The 19,424-nt window shown below is 38.7% G+C and overlaps 2 protein-coding genes across 2 annotated transcripts in view; one reads left to right on the forward strand and one right to left on the reverse strand.

Moving 5' to 3' along the window:
• PPM1E (protein phosphatase, Mg2+/Mn2+ dependent 1E) overlaps window positions 1-8,052 on the forward strand; it is a 181,593-nt gene extending 173,541 nt beyond the window's left edge. The window contains exons 5-7 of the mRNA XM_063108989.1: window positions 676-819; window positions 1,061-1,154; window positions 6,995-8,052. Of these exons, the coding sequence (XP_062965059.1) occupies window positions 676-819; window positions 1,061-1,154; window positions 6,995-8,052 (1,296 nt within the window). The remainder of the gene's footprint in view (window positions 1-675; window positions 820-1,060; window positions 1,155-6,994) is intronic.
• A 1,610-nt stretch (window positions 8,053-9,662) lies between these two features.
• Window positions 9,663-19,424, reverse strand: part of TRIM37 (tripartite motif containing 37) — a 121,226-nt gene continuing 111,464 nt past the window's right edge. The window contains exon 25 of the mRNA XM_063108987.1: window positions 9,663-9,896. Within this exon, the coding sequence (XP_062965057.1) occupies window positions 9,893-9,896 (4 nt within the window). The 3' untranslated portion in view covers window positions 9,663-9,892. The remainder of the gene's footprint in view (window positions 9,897-19,424) is intronic.

Consider the following 19,424-nt stretch of genomic DNA (forward strand, 5'->3'; position numbering starts at 1 on the left):
TTATCTTAATATTCAGAAATTCAGAGCATTGCTTGTGTACCAAACAGATGCTTCATTTATTATTTTGTACAGCTAGGAATTTATATACTTAAAATCCATTGTTAAAAGTGAACCATATCTCCCACTGAACATACAGTAGATCAGTGACAAAAGAGAGACCAGAACATGAAAATCTTTACTCTAAGGATTAATATAGTAGATTTAGCACTGGACTGGGATGAAAAAGAATTTCAGTTCTAGGGCTGGCTGGTAAGCTCAGTTGGTTAGAGCATGGTATTGATAATACCAAGATCAAGGGTTTGGATCCCCATCGTGGCCAGCTGCCAAAAAAAAAAAAAAAAAGAATTTCAGTTCCCTTTTGTGTACTAATCAGTTCCAGCCCTTGGGCAAGTCACATAACCTGCACAGTTTTCTGATCCATATTTAAAATGGCATTAATAATCCTCCCTGCCTTGCTTATCACAGATCAGGAGATTTATGTGTATGTGTACACATAAATACATACATGCATTAAAAATGCACTGAAAAATAAGAACTGCTATGTATTTATAAAATTGTATTATTAACAGTCTAGCTCTCAACTGAAAAGTTTGTATTAATTATAAATTTTTTCTCAGTGAGAATTTGGTGTCTATTTATTTTCACTGACTCTGGTTTTATTTAAACTATTTTCAGAGCTTAAGATGTGGGACCACAGGAGTGGTGACTTTTATCAGAGGCAACATGCTACATGTGGCCTGGGTGGGTGATTCCCAAGTTATGCTTGTGAGAAAGGGCCAAGCTGTTGAACTAATGAAGCCACACAAACCAGACAGAGAGGTAAGCATGGTCTGTTCTATTAGAGCACTTGCCACAAAGGCAGTTTCCTAGTTATCAATTAGGATTCACTTAATTATTATAATTATCACTGTTATCTCAGCAACCATGCCCACCTTCCAAGGGAGAAATAAAGAGAACATTTCTAGGAAGCTGATGCGTATTATATCTGTTGTTTATTGTTAAAGTAGATGAATAAGTTCTGAATCTAGTTATTTGCTTTTTTTATTGCATTGCTGTTTAGGATGAAAAACAGCGAATCGAGGCCCTTGGAGGTTGTGTAGTCTGGTTTGGTGCCTGGAGGGTGAATGGAAGTCTGTCGGTCTCCAGAGCTATTGGTAGGAAAAACAAATTAATTTTTGTTTCTCTAAACTGTCCTTTTCTAGCTCATTGTCTTATATTATACTTGATACAAGGGAACTTGAGGTGATAATTTATATTATCAGAATGCTTATTATTATTGTTTAAAATAACAACTGCATAATGCATCTTTTAATTATTTAATTAAAACTGCCCATTTATATACTTAAATTTCATTATTAAAAAGGAACCATATCAAGAAATGCAGAACTTACTAGTTTCTATCCTTTTTTTGAAAAATGGAAGCCTTTAATCATTAGTACACAAACTATTTTAAACCACAGTGATCCTCATTTCATTCCATTTTGGGTCAGATTTAGCTTAAATCAGTATTTTCCAGAGAATGGAAGGCTCTCTTTGTATTTTACCTGTATTTATTTTGCTTATATCTTTAAATTGTTCAGTGCATTTTAAGATGACATAAATTACAGAGAATAAATCCATGGGAAAAACATTGTGCTTTTTATATAAAAACTATTTTCTGTGTGTAGAATATAGTAATTTGTCAGATAACCCTGGGGTTTCAAAGAACTTGTCTCCCTAGGACTTATTTCTTCAAAAGAAGGGTAAAGTCAACAAAACTCTGCCTAAAATGTAGAGATTAAACAGCTGAATTGATTAGACAAAATGCAAGGGTATGAGTTCAAAGAATAGAGCTGTTTCTGTTTTTATCTCACTTTGGACTTTGGCTTCATTATTTTAGGCTTCATGGCTTAGCTTCGCTTCCTGGTTTTTAAAAACGAGTAAATCATTATGTGTGTCTGTATGTATATGTATGCACATATACTGCAGTTCCTAATCTCTGTCTCTCTAAAGAAATGAAGTAACTGGACATAAGGATAACATGGATGAATGGAATTCACATCTAATCCTCAAATTTAGTTTATCATTACTAAAAAAATCCAGAACATTAAGAAAATCCTAAAGGACTGATTTAGTTTCACCATGGACTTGAGTTCCTCCCACTCTTTGGGAAGGTGCTGGCATGCTGTGAAGTGGCCCAAATATGAGCAGCAGAAGGCTCGAAGAGAAACAGAGCTAAGAGAGTCTACAAATACCTCCTGAAAACCTGAGAGTCGGCTTTCCCTTAGACTGAGGGGGTTATTAGGAATTCTGGAATAAGGCCAAAAAGGAGAAATTTCTCATTTCAAAAATACACCCCTATGTGGAATTATTTTTGACAACTCTATCCAAAGACTTCTTCCTCTCGATCTTACCTGTATTTGTCAGAAGATTGAGGGGTATCTTTAATGCTTGTAAGACCAAATTTCCAGAGGATACTTGCCTTTTCTTGCTTCTAAAAATATAACACAAGGAGAAACGGGTAGGGAAAGAATGTCCCTGAATAAGTGATAATCTAAGAGAGAATAAGGGAGACTTCATAGAGCAAGTGATTTTTTTTTTTTTTTGTCTTTTTCGTGACCGGCACTCAGCCAGTGAGTGCACCAGCCAGTCCTATATAGGATCCGAACCCGCAGTGGGAGCGTCGCCGCGCTCCCAGCGCCGCACTCTCCCTCGTGCGCCACGGGCTCGGCCCAGAGCAAGTGATTTTTGAGTTGGATGTGGATGACCGTGTTTAGGGAAGGAAAACCCAGGTACAGAGGAGTGTAAATACATGGTGGTTTAAAAGGGCAAGGTATGTCATAGGAACAGGGTGACAGTGGTTGGAGATTAGAAGTGTTGGCACTGGATTGTGAAGGGCCTTATATGCAAGATTAAATACTCTAGACTTTACCAGGTGAACAAGCAGAGGGGCTACATGATCAGGTTTGTTACTTATAAAGATATTTGTAGTGATAGTACAGAATATGGCACAAGCGGATCACATGGTGACAGGAAGCAAACAAGAGAGAGAGAGAGAGAGAGAAAGATTCCAGGTCCTTTTTAACAACCAGCTCTTGTGAAAACTGAGTGAGAACTTACTACCCTCCTCCCCAGGGTACTAATTTCTTCATGAGGGATCCACCCCCATGACTCACACCACTCCCAACATTGCCAAATTGGGGACCAGACTGACATGAACTTTGGGAGGACAACATATCCAAACTCAGCATATACAAGGGTATTTCAAAAAGTTAACGGAAAGGTTCGTGTTATCTTTTAATTCTACTTTTCCACAAACTTTTTGAAGTACTCTCATATAATAGTTGAAACTATAGGCATGGATGACATTGCCCGGTAAGGTGGAATAACACAGTGGAGTCAGACTCTCTAGATTTATATCCTGCCTCTGCCACTTCACAGGCTGTGGGCCTTGGGTAATTTAATGTCTCTATGCCTATTCGCTCCTTTGTAAAGTGGCAATAACAGTACCCAACTCATGGAGTTTCGGTGAGTACTGAATGGTATAATACATGCACCGTACTTAGAAGCATGCCTGGCCCAATCTCAGCACGCAATGATTGTGAGCTTCACTATTATCAAGCGAAGGAGCCAGTGAAGAACATAAAGAAGTGATGCTGAAGTGGGTAGGGGAAGAGGGTTTCTAGGAGTCAGTAGTGAGTCAACAGTGCCAAGTGCTGCAGAGGTCAGGAGAGAAGTGGGATGAAAAGACATGGGATTTTTAAAATAGGAAATAATCGGTGACATTTGAGAGGAATGTTTTAGACTGGTAGATGGAAACCTACTAATCAGGTTACAGAAAACCATCAGGTGAGGGAAAATAGGCATAACAATAAAGGAGCAAATGTGGATTCAGTTTCTTGGGCAGTTTGATGGTGAAGGGGAGAAAGGAAATTGTGTGGTGGCTTGAGGGAAAAGCCAGTTTGGGAAAGGGTTGCTTTTATTTTTTCTATTTTTAGAATGCGGATATTTTAGAGTTGAGCATCTGTGTGGGAAAAAGAAGAGAGCATAGAGGATAAACTGAAGATGACAGAGAATAGAGAAGCCAGAATCCTAGGGAGACAGGACCAATAGTACAGGTGAGCTCTGAGAAGGAAAAGAGATGGCTCTTACTCTGAGAAAATGGTAGCTGATATACGTGAATCTCTATCGACTTTAAAAAAGAAAAAAAAAAAAGAGGTTGAAAGGGTAGGAATTGAGGAAATTCAAGCCTGATAAACTTAATTTTCCATGAAGTAAGAAATTAGGCCATTTACCAAAATCCAGCAGCTTAATTGGATGAGGGAGTTGAAGAATATAAGAAAGATTTGGAAAGCTCATGGAATCAAACAGGGGACTAAGTTGGGACAAGAAAAAGAACTCCTGAGCAGAATTCAACTCTTCTTAGGAAATAAATAATACTTAAAACTTTAAAAATGAAAAAGCTTTTCAACTGCTTCCCCCATGAGCCCTTCAAGTTTATGATCCATGGTTGACAGAGGCACGAGATGTTTGGGCATATGGGGAAAGGAGGCTGAAGACAAAAGGACATTGCCATTTCTACCATGAACTGGATATTCACACCCTCCTGCCAGATTTGGGAGCGAAATGTCATGAATTTGACACCAAACATAGAGCAGGTGAAAAGCCAGAATTTGGCAGCATTTTCTCTGTGTAAATCTTTGTATGTTCTGTTCCAAACTAACAGTTGCAGCAGTCTTTTAACTGAAGCACTAAAACAAGATTTGGGGGAACAGTATGACTCAGATCACATTTATTTTTAGAGGAGGAATTCAGAAAATAATAATGATGATAATAATATAGTCAGGTAGAGTTGGGGATGAGGAAATTTAGTAAAGTGGATTTGTGGAGGACTGAATCCCATGATTGGAAGTTTTAATTAGCTCTAATATGCTATTGAGAGGCATCACAGTATAGAAGTGAAGTTGATAAAATCCTCGATCATGCCTGAGGAAGATGGTTTTGACTACTGTAGGAAATAATGAATGAATGTATGAATGGAAGAAAAGCCTAGAGATGAGTAAGACAAGAGGGTTCTATGTTTAAGAATGGAAGGAGTGAAGCTGAGCGTTTTTGGGGTCGAAAGACTAGTCTCTTACCTTACAGATATACTAACCCAGGTAATTAAAAGTATCTATTGTTCTGCATATCCAATCGTGCAGCCTGCTGGATAGAGCGTGTTACCCACATTGGTTGGAGCAGAGATATCCATAGGGTTCCTATTGAGATTTCTGGGTACACTGTAGGATTAAACGGATGTGAAATGTTGGAGCGAAACTTTTCTTGAGTAGGAGAAAACCTATAACAGATGCCAGAAACAATGAATATACAGCCAGATCATTTAAGTAAGTTTATCTACATTTTTATCTTCCCTTAGTCAAAAAGTTCAGTTTCAGTGCAGGGGAAGGACATAGGTAACAACCTGTGGACAACAGATAACATAGGAAGTTGCACAGGTAACAAGTGGAAGAGCTAGGACTTGGACCAAGGCAGTCTGACTCCGGTGCTGGTGTCCTTAACCACTATATGCCAATACTGTATAAATAATAAAGCACTTTGCAAATATCTGGAGTTTATTTTTTGTTTTTGCTACTATTTAATGATGAATTATGATACTCTAGGAATTATTGCTCAGTACTGTGTTTTTGTTTTCTGGAAAGAAGTGAATGAACATCCTGTTGTCATAAGCTATTTGGTTACACAATAGGCTAAGGACCCGTTTTCTAGGATCTCTCCAAGTACCTAGAGGAAAACAATGAACGTAAACAACAAATGGGTGTGGAAGTGCTCTGGATCTGAAAGTTTCAAATGCATCATAGATGAGCAATTATCTCCATAGTCCGGTGGCAGAAACCTAGTCAGTGCGGGCCCGAGGTCTACAGTCTGTCTCTCCTCCAAGCACCCTACCCTCCACTACACAGTGCTCTCTAGCAGTTGCCCTTTGTGGATTGCCCTTTGTTTTTGTGGATGCTGTTCCCTCAGCCAAGGGACCTTCTCTGCCTGGTGATAACTAACCTAGCTTTAAGGCCCAGCTCAAATGTCATTCTGTGAGTGGATGAAATAAGCAAGAAAAGAAAGAGAAATAAAGGCCCAATGGGGCCTTAGGGGTTCTTCCAGTTGTTAATAAGTGGGGTCCTGAACAATAACAATAAACACAACGGGGTGGGGAGGGGGGTGATCAGAGACATATGAAGTAAGCCAGAAGAATATGCCAGTCTCTGAAGACACAAGTAAAAATGGTCATACATTTTGTCTGTTCTCTCAAAGTTACAGGTAAAGCAGCATTAAAAAGTAGAAAGCCAAGCGGATTGGGACCCAAGAGTCCTGCATTCTAGTCCCTTGTGTGAGGCCTTGAATCAGCCACGTCTTTTCCTGGCTTGAGAGAGTTAGACTTATTTTTAAAACTCTTTGTAATGCAAACTTTCCTCTGTTCTTGCAGCATGAAACTATTTATTGACGTCTAAACAGAACAAAAAAATAATTGTTCAGTGAGGAGAATGATCAAAGCTTTGGTTTGTTTTTTTCAGTGTGGACTTGTTCTGAAATCTCAATGAAATCAAACGTACCACCAGTAAAAGAGCGTATCTACTAAATCAACAAGATGCTCCTACGGAGAACTGTATTTTTCAGTACAGCAACAAATTCGGATCTGACATGACTCATTGCCACGCTCAGCCAGGTCTAAATCATAGCCGGAGACACAAGATTAAATAGCTTCATGCTAGTCTGAGCTAGATAAGGAATTACTAAGCCCCGTGACTGGCAATTATTTAACTGGGAGTAAAGAGTAAGCAGCATCTGATTAACAGAGAATTCAAGCATTTTATCTAAAACTATTTTATAAATTCTTTCTAGTAAATTTAGTTCACAGTACAGTAAATGGTGATCAGAGTCATGGCATTGGTCGTAAACATTCTTAGCATGCGAGGTCAACCAAAGTCTGACTTCTGATGGCCCTACTTTCTAATTCCTACAGGAGATGCTGAACATAAGCCATACATCTGTGGGGATGCAGACTCTGCCTCTACTGTTTTGGATGGGACCGAAGACTACCTCATTCTGGCCTGTGATGGTTTCTATGACACCGTGAACCCTGATGAGGCAGTGAAAGTTGTGTCTGACCACTTGAAAGAGAATAATGGAGACAGCAGCATGGTTGCCCACAAATTAGTGGCATCAGCTCGTGATGCTGGGTCAAGTGATAACATCACTGTTATTGTGGTATTCCTGAGGGACATGAACAAAGCTGTCAATGTTAGTGAGGAATCAGATTGGACAGAGAACTCTTTTCAAGGAGGGCAAGAAGATGGTGGGGATGATAAGGAAAATCATGGAGAGTGCAAACGCCCTTGGCCTCAGCACCAGTGCTCAGCACCAGCCGACCTAGGCCGTGATGGGCGCGTGGATTCGTTCACTGATAGAACTAGCCTGAGCCCAGGGTCCCAAGTCAATGTGCTGGAAGACCCAGGCTACCTAGATCTCACACGAGTAGAAGCAAGCACACCTCACAGTGCCCAGGTTTTGCCATCAGTTGAGATGTTTGGTCCTGGTGCACCAAAGAAAGCAAATCTTATTAATGAGGTAATAATGGAGGAAAAATCAGTTCAATCATTGCCTGAATGGAGTGGTGCTGGAGAGTTTCCTGCTTCTTTCAATTTGGGTTCAACAGGGCAGCAGATATGCAGAATGGAAAGCTTGTCTCCTGTCTATTCTGGGTTGGAAAATGAACGGTTCAAATCCCTGGGAAACAGAGTTTCTAGATTGTCTCATTTACGCCACCACTACTCAAAGAGGTGGCACGAATTCAGGTTTAATCCAAAGTTTTATTCATTTTTCTCTGCTCAAGAGCATTCGCACAAAGTAGGCACTAGCCTGTCCTCACTTATTCTAAGTGGGAAGAGAAACAGGATATTAAGAAGTTCTCTGCTATGGAGGCAAAATAGTTGGGAAGGATACAGTGAAAACATGATGAGGAAGCTCAGAAAGAAAAATGATATTCCATACCCAGATCTTCCCTGGAGTTATAAAATATAACTTTTCTTTCAAGTAGGCTAGCTAGCTCTCCCCCAATAAAAACACCACTATCAGAGTAGAAACAAGGTAGATGTTTCTAAAACATATGTTTCACTATGAATCCATGGATAGCGCAAGTCTTAAATGTAAATAGATCTTTAGGAAACTCAAAATACAGTGTTTTCGATCTAAAAAGAAAAAAAAAAAAAATATATATATATATATATATCGGCAGTTTCACTAATGAAATTATACAATTGGTCCCCGTAATGCGACTCCACACATACGTACGACCCCTTCCCCACTATCTCTTCACGTCACTAGTGGAAGCTTGCAGGTTATTTCAGTTAGGATACATAGTGTTGAAATCTGGTCTGACGTGCCTAATATATCTACAGAAAACAATGCAGAATTAAATTTAGTTGGGAAATGTCTCTCAAAATCCTGGGGACTATGAAGGAAACATTCCCCCTGCCCCTTTTTTGGGTAGGTAAAAGACCAAAAGCCATATGGGTTTTAATTGGTAACAATGAAAGTAGAACACTAGTGTAAAAGTGTCATATTCTCAGACTTGGGAGGTGGTACTATAGTCAAAAAGATTTACTGATTTTTTTTTTCTGTAACATAAAAGACTAACTATGAACATTTTTTGAATTAAATATTTCCTAGGGCTGTAGTTATTTGGGAGTTTCATAACCTGTTATGGTGCTTTTGGTGGAATTTTTCTTATTTGTCATCTTGGAAAAGTGCTGTCAGCTGGTTTTAATCTGTGATGATAATGAGTTTTTCACTGTACCTTCATCAGGAATAAAACTGATAGATGATGCCAGGTACAAATATACTAGAATCAAAATGCCATTTAAAATGAAATAACATTTGTATATTTTCTGCCCCCTGCCCCACCATTTTTAGTGCACTGACAGCAAAGGCTATACTACTATAAAATAAATGGTTTAGAGAAGGAAAAAAATGCTAGTTTTAACTTCTCTAAAATCGTTTCCCCAAGAGAATGCAGTAGTTGGTATGAGGAAGGCTGAAAGTCCTGCCTGAAGTGAGCCCAGAGGAGAATGCAGATTGCTGAGAGCCAGGTCTCAGTCCTGCTACGTGCAACTTCAGACTGCAGAGATAGGACATGTGCTTCTCAGTTCAATATTTAGTTATATTTGAAAATTGTCTGCTTTTTGCTATTTCCTCAGTTTCAAGCTAAAAGCATATCTTCAACTAGAGAGCGCGAATCGACTAATTATCAGATTAATTCTGTGAAGCAGCCTCTGATTCTCTGAGAATCATTAATGTCTCTGTGTTACCCGCCCCTAGTCAGCCGTGGGCTAGTCATACCAATGGACAGTAGTAGTCCTGCTGTAGTGGTCAGCTGCTCATACTGTCAGGATGCACTAAATGCTCTTGCTGAGAAATGTCCACTGCCTCATCATGTTTCCACATGATAATACAATTACTTTATGTTCCCCAGACCCATAATGGAGGACTAAAATTCTTGAACTTTAAAGACATAAATGACTCCAACATATTAGGGTGCCAATATAGCTATATCAAGTAAATAAGTAAAAATAGCTTGCCTTTGGCAATGAGATTGTTAATCTACATATTTTATTTTTTAAAATTTGGGTGTACGTAGAGATTTTCACATTTGCTTTCTTTTGATTTTGAAGTCATTTCTTCATTTCTCAAGTCTTGTGACAACACACTTGAAAGGGCGTAAGCATGGCTCCAACTACAGCACTAGAATCTTTTCATCACTCTGATGCTTTGCCCTGTACACGAACCTCACCGATATCTGTCATTTTCTGAAGCCCAGATCTTGTTAACAACCCGTCAGATGCAGTGTCAGTTTCAAGTCAAATTATCTAAGGAAACAAGAAAACAGAGGCAGCAGAATATTGGCATACATTATAGTCCAAAGTGCTTAGCTAAGTGAAAAAAATTTTAAAAAATTTTCTATAGTTGTTTTTAATCAGGATCAAGAAGGCGAAAGGAAGAAAGTTACAAGTGATAAGCTTTTTCAGTGGGGAAAAAAAAGTTTGGATAAAACTGGGACAAACCCATTTTTAAGGGTTTGGATTTTGTAGGTCTGACGACATAGCAGTGTTATCTCCATTTCTCATACCATTAGTTCTCTAGAAAATAAAGCAAAGTAGGTCTAGTGTGGTCAAGTCATAAACCAATATTGTAAAAAATAGCAACTATTCATCTGTTCACAACTACATATTTAAGGAGTAGTTAGATACCATTTGTAAGGTAAGTCCTTTAAAATTCTATAATACATATTAAAGTAGTGGTTATTGGTCTGATATATGCTGCTCTTGGTTCTATAAACTAGATAAAAAGCAGTGCTTTGTGAAATACAGTGTTATACTTAATGCCACTGGTGATAGAAAGTAGTTCCCTTCAGTTCAAATCCTGTGCCCTTATTTGCTGCTTGCTGACGTAAGCAATTATAAGTAACCCTCTAACTAATGGTATCTACACATTTATGTAACTTGTATTTAATGATGTTGTATCTGGTGACTGTAAAAACATTAGACAGATATAAAAGTATCTATACAATATATAGCAACTGTTAATGCTGAGGTATATAGTCAGTGAATCGTGTGTTTTGTACTTATATTCATTGTGTAATTTAGTGGTGGTGAAAGGTCTATACTCAGTCCTTACAGAGTGGCAGTATCCCCTTCTCACATTAACCATCTGCATCAATTTGTTTGCCTGCTAAACAAATGTTGTTAGAATAGGAAATAGTAAAACAAATATAAACAAGAAAGTGTAGTACTGGTTAGGGAAACAGACTTCGAGTCGCCAGCCGAAGTCATTACAAACTCCTGGAACATTCACTGTGAGTTTCTAAGGGAGTCAGTCCCTAATTTAAAGGTTTCCTTTGATCCCTTTTAGGTGTGTACTTTTAAGGGATATCTGGAGTTAGGCAACCTTACAGAACCAAACACTGGGGCTATTAATTCCATTTAGGTGTACTAAAGAGGATGGGTAGAAACATACATGTATATATCTTTTCTTTACCTAGAAGTGCCATCCACTGTCCTTGAATTAATATGATTAAAATCACTTGCATTTAACTAGAGTCTCCTTGAAAGTAACACCTTTTCCAAAGACAATGTCAGCCATGTCAATGTCAACACTGAGTCTGATTCTGACCACATTTATAGTGGTATAGTGTCAACACTGCATTTTCATGACAACCACACTCCATTATTGGAACACTGTGCCAGTAAGAAATGTAACATGCGATGGGCAGATGAAAATAATGCATAAAGAAGTTCAGTGTTTACAGATAAAACTGCTGTGGTTCAAGTACTTCTGTCCCCAACAAAGGCTTGCTATGGCTTTGTGAGAAAATGATCTAAATTATTTTAATTTTTAAATGTAATTTGTTCAGTCAGTGAGCACTCTCACCTAAGCAAGGCCATAAAATGGGATAGTATAGTTTTGTTCACACCTTAATTTGGGACAATTTTTCTTTGGATCATAAATTAGGAAAACATTTTTTTTCAACCTTTGAAAATCATGTGATGTTAGAGGACAAATACCCACTCTTCTGTTCTGACCTGCGAATAGCTTAAGCATCTTTTTCAAAACAATAATACTGCCAGTATTCCAACTATTTTCCAGAAAAATCGTACTTTGTTGAAAAATAATTTCTTCCTCTAGCAGCATTTATCTTCTATTTCGAAGACTATTTATTATACTAATAGAAGATATGAAATAGGATAGAGAACTCCAGACTGAGACAGTAGTTGTTTCTGAAAAGGAAATACTCTAATAAACTTTGATGTATTAGATAATCCACAGATACATCATTGTAAACTCTTAATCCAGGTGCTCTTTGGTGAGAGACAGGCTTTGTTCTCTTGTTCATGACATTTGTCTGCAAAGAATTCTCTATTGAGTGAAGCCAATGAAGTGAATCATTTCTTACCAAGTAAATTTATCACTTTACAAACCTGCTCTACAGCTCACTTTTGAGTTCAGTTGTAATCATAAGTGATCCTTCATATTTTATTGATTAAAACTGTTCATTCAGATAAGGAGTATGTTGAAATTTTGCCAATCTTAATAAAACCCAGCAATTTAAAACCACTAGTCATTTGTCTTTTTATTTAAAGGAAAGATATTTAGTGCTTAAATTTGGGCAGATTCCCTCAGAACTGAAAAAAAAAAAAATCTTATTTTCTTAAGCATTAAGTAGGAATGTTTAAAAAAGAAAATTTGCTAAGTGCTCTATACCTTATTCCCCACCCCGCAAAAACCCAGAAGAAATATACTTCAACATGTTCACTCCATTAGTTTAAATGGGGGGAATGGGAGTTGGAAGGCTCTAAGGATGCTAATGTACCCTAGAATAGAACCTGCCAAGGGCAAAGTGGTGACTCCTCAGATCCGGCAACTATTCCATTGTTAGAACTCTATTCAACCACTCAAGTTTGTTCCCTTTCACTTAGCTTTTAGTTTCAAAGAGGAAGGAAGGAAAGAAGCAAGGAGATAATTAGCCAAACTGTGGTTGAGAGTCTTTCTGGGGATTGCTGTTAAGAGAGTAATGGAAGATAAGAGACAGAGGAGAACGTGGGGGACACAAGTGAAGCCAATTAAGCAAGATACCTGCACCTCAAGGATGGATTTAAGCCTGAAAAACAAGTCAAACCAAGTTAACACGCTGTTATCCTCCTCCCCACAATTAAGGCCTTTAAAATTAATTTCTCATAGTTTACGATTGTTTATAATAATCTTAAACTCCTAAACCCCTAAATTCATTCAGTCTTTACCATGACTTTATACAGAACCCAAACAAGCAAGAATTGAGAAAAAAAGTGAGGTTCTTGAAAAGGATGATATATTTGAAGGGGTTTGCTAAAGCAGGGAGTGATGGAAAAGGAACACTTTGATTAGTGTTATTTACACTTGAAAAAATCCCCTAAAATATAGCATTACTTAGTTCAAAATGAACACCACTTTCTGAAGCATCAGCATATACAGCAAGATATAAGTGAACTGCTAGGTAGAGTAAAATCATCTGAACTTAATAGAAATTACCCAAGTGACCAAATCATCAGAAATGATTGTCTGAATTGATAAAAACAAAACAAAACAAACAAAAAAAAACCCCCCTTTTTTTGGCAGCTGGCCAGTACAGGGATTTGAACCCTTATATTATTACCAACACCATGCTCTAACCAATGGATTGATAAGGTGTTCAATAATTTCCTTTTTTGATTTAAAGTTTGCCACCTGACACCTGAACAGCAATTAGTGAATAACCCTCTTTTGTTGTGCTTTTGCTTGGCCCAGGAATAACCTTATGGAAAATCCTTTCTTATATTTCAAACAAATCAGGTTCTTTTCTGAGACCCAAAACTGTCAAGTATCGTTCAGTAAGAAAGTGCTCCTCCCTGGGCAGTTGGGTTTAGCATGCCTTTTGCGCTGAGCTGCAGGATGCCACCCTAGTCACAAAACCTCCAGACGAGGTGTGCCCTGCCCTCATGGTGCAAGCAGGGGCCCTCACATACAGGTTCTATCTGATTTCTCTGATCCTGCTTTAGGTCCAGGGAAACAAATGTGAAAAACTGTCAGGAACAGCTTTTCCCAAACGCACATCAGGAGACACTAACTGCCTTGCAGGACTCAGGCAAGGACTGGCTGGGAAGAGCTCTGCAGAGCAGGAGTGGAAGGGAAGGCTACCTGTAGCTGCCAGCCAGAGAAGAGGGTTTTTAGAAATACAACAGCCCATGAGTTATGTCCAAAACTATAGTGACGTTTTTCATTTGTTCTTAAGCCTCCGTAGGCAGAGTTTTAAAACTTTTATAAATCTAGACTATGAAGCCACATATTGACGGATGTGGAGTTTTCTGTTTTCCAAACTTTCTTTAATCTTGTAATTTATATACAATCTTATAACTTATATACAAACTTTTATAATTTAAAAATAAAAAAAATTTTTCGATAAATTAAAAATGGTTATTTTCTGAACTGTGGTTTTAAAATTAATTACATTCATATTTTAAAGTCAACAAAATGTGTACTTTATTTTTTAAAAAAATCACAGTACTTACAGCTTTCACTCTGGGATATAGAGCTAAAAGGGACAATGATTCCATCTTCCATTCTTACAATGAAAACGAGCCAGATTAACTCCAAATTATGACTTATTTCAAACCCACTGGAAAGCTGAGGTTGCAGAGTAACCAACTGGCCCAATACCAAGAGAGGGGCAAGTGCCTCCAGGGGGAGAGGAGACAGCAGCACTAGTTTAGGTAGGGGAGCTGTAAGCAGACACTGGAAAAAATAGTTTAACTGAAGTCACGACTGGTGAAGGCAGAGTATGGGCTGGCAATACAGTGTGAAGTCTTGGGGGCCCGTAGAAATTGGGGGAGTCCATACTTTTTTGCAGGCTTTTTCTTTACAAACTCCACCAACTGCTCATAGGAAGGACTGGAAAATGCTATGTGTCATTGTGGTGCAGACCCAGGAGACATATACAGCAGCCTTGCGGGAGGGTCAAGAAACTCACCAGACCCTTTCCCTTCTCTTTCTTTATAATAGAATAAAAGTGTTATTCTATGGGAGAAAACGGCCACAGTACTGCTACCCTTAGGGTACTGATAGGAAGTGACTGCAACAGAGGGTCCAAGGGCAGGGAGTAGGGAAGAAAAACCCTACCCCTGGGAAAGAGGCAGGAATATCACTTGGCCTAGCTGGGAAGGGGCAAGGAAACTGAGAAGGCTATACCCACCCCACTCCCAGCCCTAGGGATACAGTGCCTAAACCTGCAGCTACATCCAAAAATGCCAGCCCCTCCCCAGCCCCTAGTCAAGCTTCAAATAGCAGCAAAATATTTCTGTGAGAAAGAAAGGAGAGCAACAAAAACAAGGAGACCCTCTCTGAGGCAGAGCACAAGAGAAACTGTAAACTCAGGGCCAGAAGAGACACTGCTCTGGCACAGGAACCTGAAATCACTAAGGTTAATCATAGCAATAGCGAACCTGGAAGCAAGCAGAGCTCTTAAGTCAATTAATTCAATCTCTGCAACAAAGATTTAAGAAGCAGGAAAGGCCTGACAGTTTTCAAGCATAAAAACTATTCACCAAAGTACAGTATCTACTGTCCTACACAAGTTGTACTGCTTTTATATGAAAAGGCACAAGAAAAGGCAAGAAAATATACTCTGAAGACATGAAGGAATTATTAGAACCAGACTCATATGACAAGACATTTTGGAACTGAGAGAGAATTTATGGTTAATTTATTAAGGAAAATGGTGGACAACATGAAAGAATATGTGTGATCTCAGCAAAGAGATGGAAACTAAAATTAAGTAGAAACATTAGAAATGAAAAATGGGCTGGCTGGTTAGCTCAGTTAGTTAAGAAGGTAAGTGCTGTTAACACCAAGGTCTAGGGTTCGATTCCTGTACCAGCCAGCCACCAAAAAAAGAAAAAAGAAAAAAGAAAAACACCTTTCTTTTGGCTAATCAGTAGACTCTAGATGGCTGAAGAGAGACTCAGTAAACTCAAAGAGAAGTCAACAGAAATTACCACCACATATTATACACAAATACTGATAATCTACTCTCTTCCCTACAAATATGTGTAATCATGTTTCAGTTAAAAAAAGAAAAAAGAAATTACCCTAACTGAAACACAACAGAAAAACAAGTAAAGAAAAAACAAAAACAAACAAAAAAAATCCAGAACAAAACATACAAGAGGTGTGGGACAGTATCAGTGAAACATGTATAATTGGAATCTTCAAGGGAGAAGAGAAAGATAATGGGGCAGAAGAAATATTTGAAGAAATAATGGCCAAGAGTTTTCCAACATTAATGACACACATAAAACCATAAGTCCAAGAAACTCAGAGAACACAAAGCAGGATAAATATCAAAAATATCACACTTAAGAAGAAACTTCCCCCCAGATGGTTACACTGGTGATTTCTACCAAACAGTTAAAGAATAAATAACACAAATTCTACACATTCTTTTCTAGGAAAAAAAAAAAGGCTCATTTTATGGGTTGGCATTACTGTGATACCAACCAATATCTCTCATAAATATGTATGTAAAACTTCTCAGCAAAATATTATCAAAACCAATACCACTATATGCCTATTAAAATGGCCAAAATAAAAACTACCGACAGTTCGAAGTGTTTACAGGATGCAAAAGAAACTCTCACGCTGCCGGTGAAAATGCAAAATAGTACCCCTTGTGGAAGTTCCGCAGCCTCTTATAAAGGTGATCACATACTTACTTCATGCCTCAGTGCCATGAGTTCTGACACCAACTACCTGAGTTACACCAAACCTCACAGGTTAAGAGCAAGGTCCTCTTTAAGACTGTCCTCACTTCTGACACCAGCAACAAGTTCAGGTGTCCCCAGGCTACCCACACTATTCGCCACCTGGCTACAAATTTGGGGGTTCCCACTAGTCCACTCAGCTTTGATAATGTGCTAGAATAATTCACAGAACTCAGGAAAGACTTATGATTACAGCTTTATTATGAGAAAAGGATACAAATATATATACAAACCAGCGAAAGTAAGACAAACAGAGGATGAGGTCTGGGAGGATCCCAAATACGAAGCCTCCTTGCCCTCAGGACACGTTACCTCCACAGCCTGGACACCTAACAATACAGAGCACTGCCAACCACGAAAGCTCCCTTGAGGCTTCAGTGTCCAGAATTTTTATTGGAATTTCATTACACAGGCATCACTGAATCACTGGCAATGAGGTGACCTCAACTGAGCTGATATCACGTGGCTCCGAGACCCAACCCTCTAACCACATGGTTGGCCTTTTGGGCATGGCCTGCCCCCATCCTGAGTCATCTTATTAGCATAAACTAGCAGGTTCCACCATAAAGAACTCCTAGCACACTTGAGAAATTTCAAGCATTTACAGGCCACTTCCCGGGAACCTGGACACTGGACAATCCCACTCCTAGGCATATAATCCCTAGAGAATGAAAACTTATACTCACACAAAAATCTGTATACAAATGTTTATAAGGTTCATAAATACCCTAAACTGGAAACAACCCAAATGTTCTTCAATGGGTAAATGGATAAACGGTGGTATATATCCATAAAGTGGAATACTACTCAGCAATTCACACAACTGCATTTTGCTAAGTAAAAGGCTACATATTGTGTGATTCTACTTATATGACTCTCTGGACAATGGAAAACTAAAAGGCTAGAAAATAGATCAGTGGTAGAATGGAAATCATCAAGTCGAAGGTATACCTGTTCCCCAGTGTTCATCGCAGCACTCTTTACAATAGCCAAGAATTGGAACCAGCCCAAATGCCCATCATCAGATGAGTGGATACGGAAAATGTGGTACATGTACACAATGGAATACTACTCAGCTATAAAAACAAATGAAATACTGCCATTTGCAACATGGATGGACCTCGAGAGAATTATATTAAGTGAAACAAGTCAGGCACAGAAAGAGAAATACCACATGTTGTCACTTATTGGTGGGAGCTAAAAATTAATATATAAATTCACACACACACACACACACACACACACACACACACAAAACTGGGGGGGGAGGGAAGAAGATATAACAACCACAATTACTTGAAGTTGATATGACAAGCAAACAGAAAGGACATTGTTGGGGGGGAGGGGGGAGGGAGAAGGGAGGGAGGTTTTGGTGATGGGGAGCAATAATCAGCCACAATGTATATCGACAAAATAAAATTTAAAAAAATTAAAAAATTAAAAAAATAAAAGAAAATAGATCAGTGGTAGCCAGGCATTTGGTGGTGGCAGGGGTGGTGGTGGTGGTGTTTAACTATGAAGGGACAGCACAAGGAAATTCTGGGGGTGACTGAATGTTCTGTATAGTACTGTGGTGGTGGATACATGCCATTTGTCAAAATGCCATTTGTATACCAGAAAGACTGAATTTTAATGTATGTAAATTAAAAAATCAACCAGGATGTATGGGGGAGGACAAACTGCAGACTACAGCAGATGAATGTAGCTATTACAAATGATTCACATAATCACAATAAAGGGGATGGGGAAAAAGAAACTAATGTAACTTAAATCTAGGACCTAAATAACTTTGAAAAAATGTTTGATGTGATATTAAAAGGCTAAAGACAAAAAGAACTGTATAAAAGCACTATACTCTAGGTGGTAAATTTGTTTCTCACAGGGGTATAGGTCCACCGTTCTGAAACTACTTGGTTTGTGTATTAGAATTGAGCAAGTAAATATATCATAGCTTATGAGAGCCAGGCTTCTCACTATCAGAGAAAGCCATTATGAGAATAAGAAAGAAGGCTGGACTAAGCCCTGTGGAGGTGGACTGGTGCTGTATTTATCAGTACAGACTCAATTTCTTTAAAAAATAATATTATACACATACACGGAAAAACATGTACATGTGTGTTCCTACATGAGTAAGTGTCCATTTATTTCCTATTCTATCCATTGAGAGGGACTAGAAGCACTGACCCTCTAGTAACAATTAGCATACTGGCATCCGAATCTCTGTTTCTAAATACCATTCTCCAATAAAAGGAACCATGGTTCCTCAAGAAGTGGTTGATTCCACGGCTGGGAATCAGGGAAAATACAGGGTGAGGGTGGAGCATTGAGGGAGTTTGGATGTGTTGTCCCCTCCAAAATTCATGTGGAAATTTGATCCCCAATGTGGCAGTGCTGGAAACTGATTGAGTCATGAGGGTGGATCCCTCATGAATGGATTAATGCTCTGGGGGTGGGGGGATTAATGAGTGAGTTCTCACTTTGAGTTCCCGCGAGAGCTCGTTGCATAAAAAGACCCTGGCACCTTCTCTCTCTTTCTTGCTTCCTCTCGCCATGTGATCTGCTTGTACCCGCCGGCCGCCTGCCACTTTCTGCCATGAGTAGAAGCAGCCTGAGGCCCGTGCCAGATGCAGCTGTCCCAGAATCGTAAGCCAAATAAACCTCTTTCCTTTATAAATTACCCAGTCTCAGGTACTTCTGTTATTGCAACACAAAACGGACTAAAACAAGCATCTTGTGGTTTCAGAAAGTAAAAAAATGCTTAAAAAAGCAAACAAGAATTGGACATATCAAAAGGACACAGGAGCCAACCTGAAAGCTTCCAATGGCCAAAACTGGAACAAGCTGAGCTACAAAATGACAACTGGAACATGACTCAAAGAATGAAATAACCTGTCTATCTATAGTCCACATAAGTAGCTGAATAAAAAAAAAAAAAAAAAAAGACTGGAGAAAGAAGGGATAATATTCCTTACAAAAAACCCATAAAAAATAAGAAAAAATTAAGGAACTAGAAAACTACCATCAGAGCACTGCAATAACAATTGCTGTAAGTGAGATCCACTACTGGGT

Source organism: Cynocephalus volans, chromosome 10 (assembly GCF_027409185.1).
Source record: "Cynocephalus volans isolate mCynVol1 chromosome 10, mCynVol1.pri, whole genome shotgun sequence".
In the NCBI taxonomy this organism is placed as follows: Eukaryota; Metazoa; Chordata; class Mammalia; order Dermoptera; family Cynocephalidae; genus Cynocephalus; species Cynocephalus volans.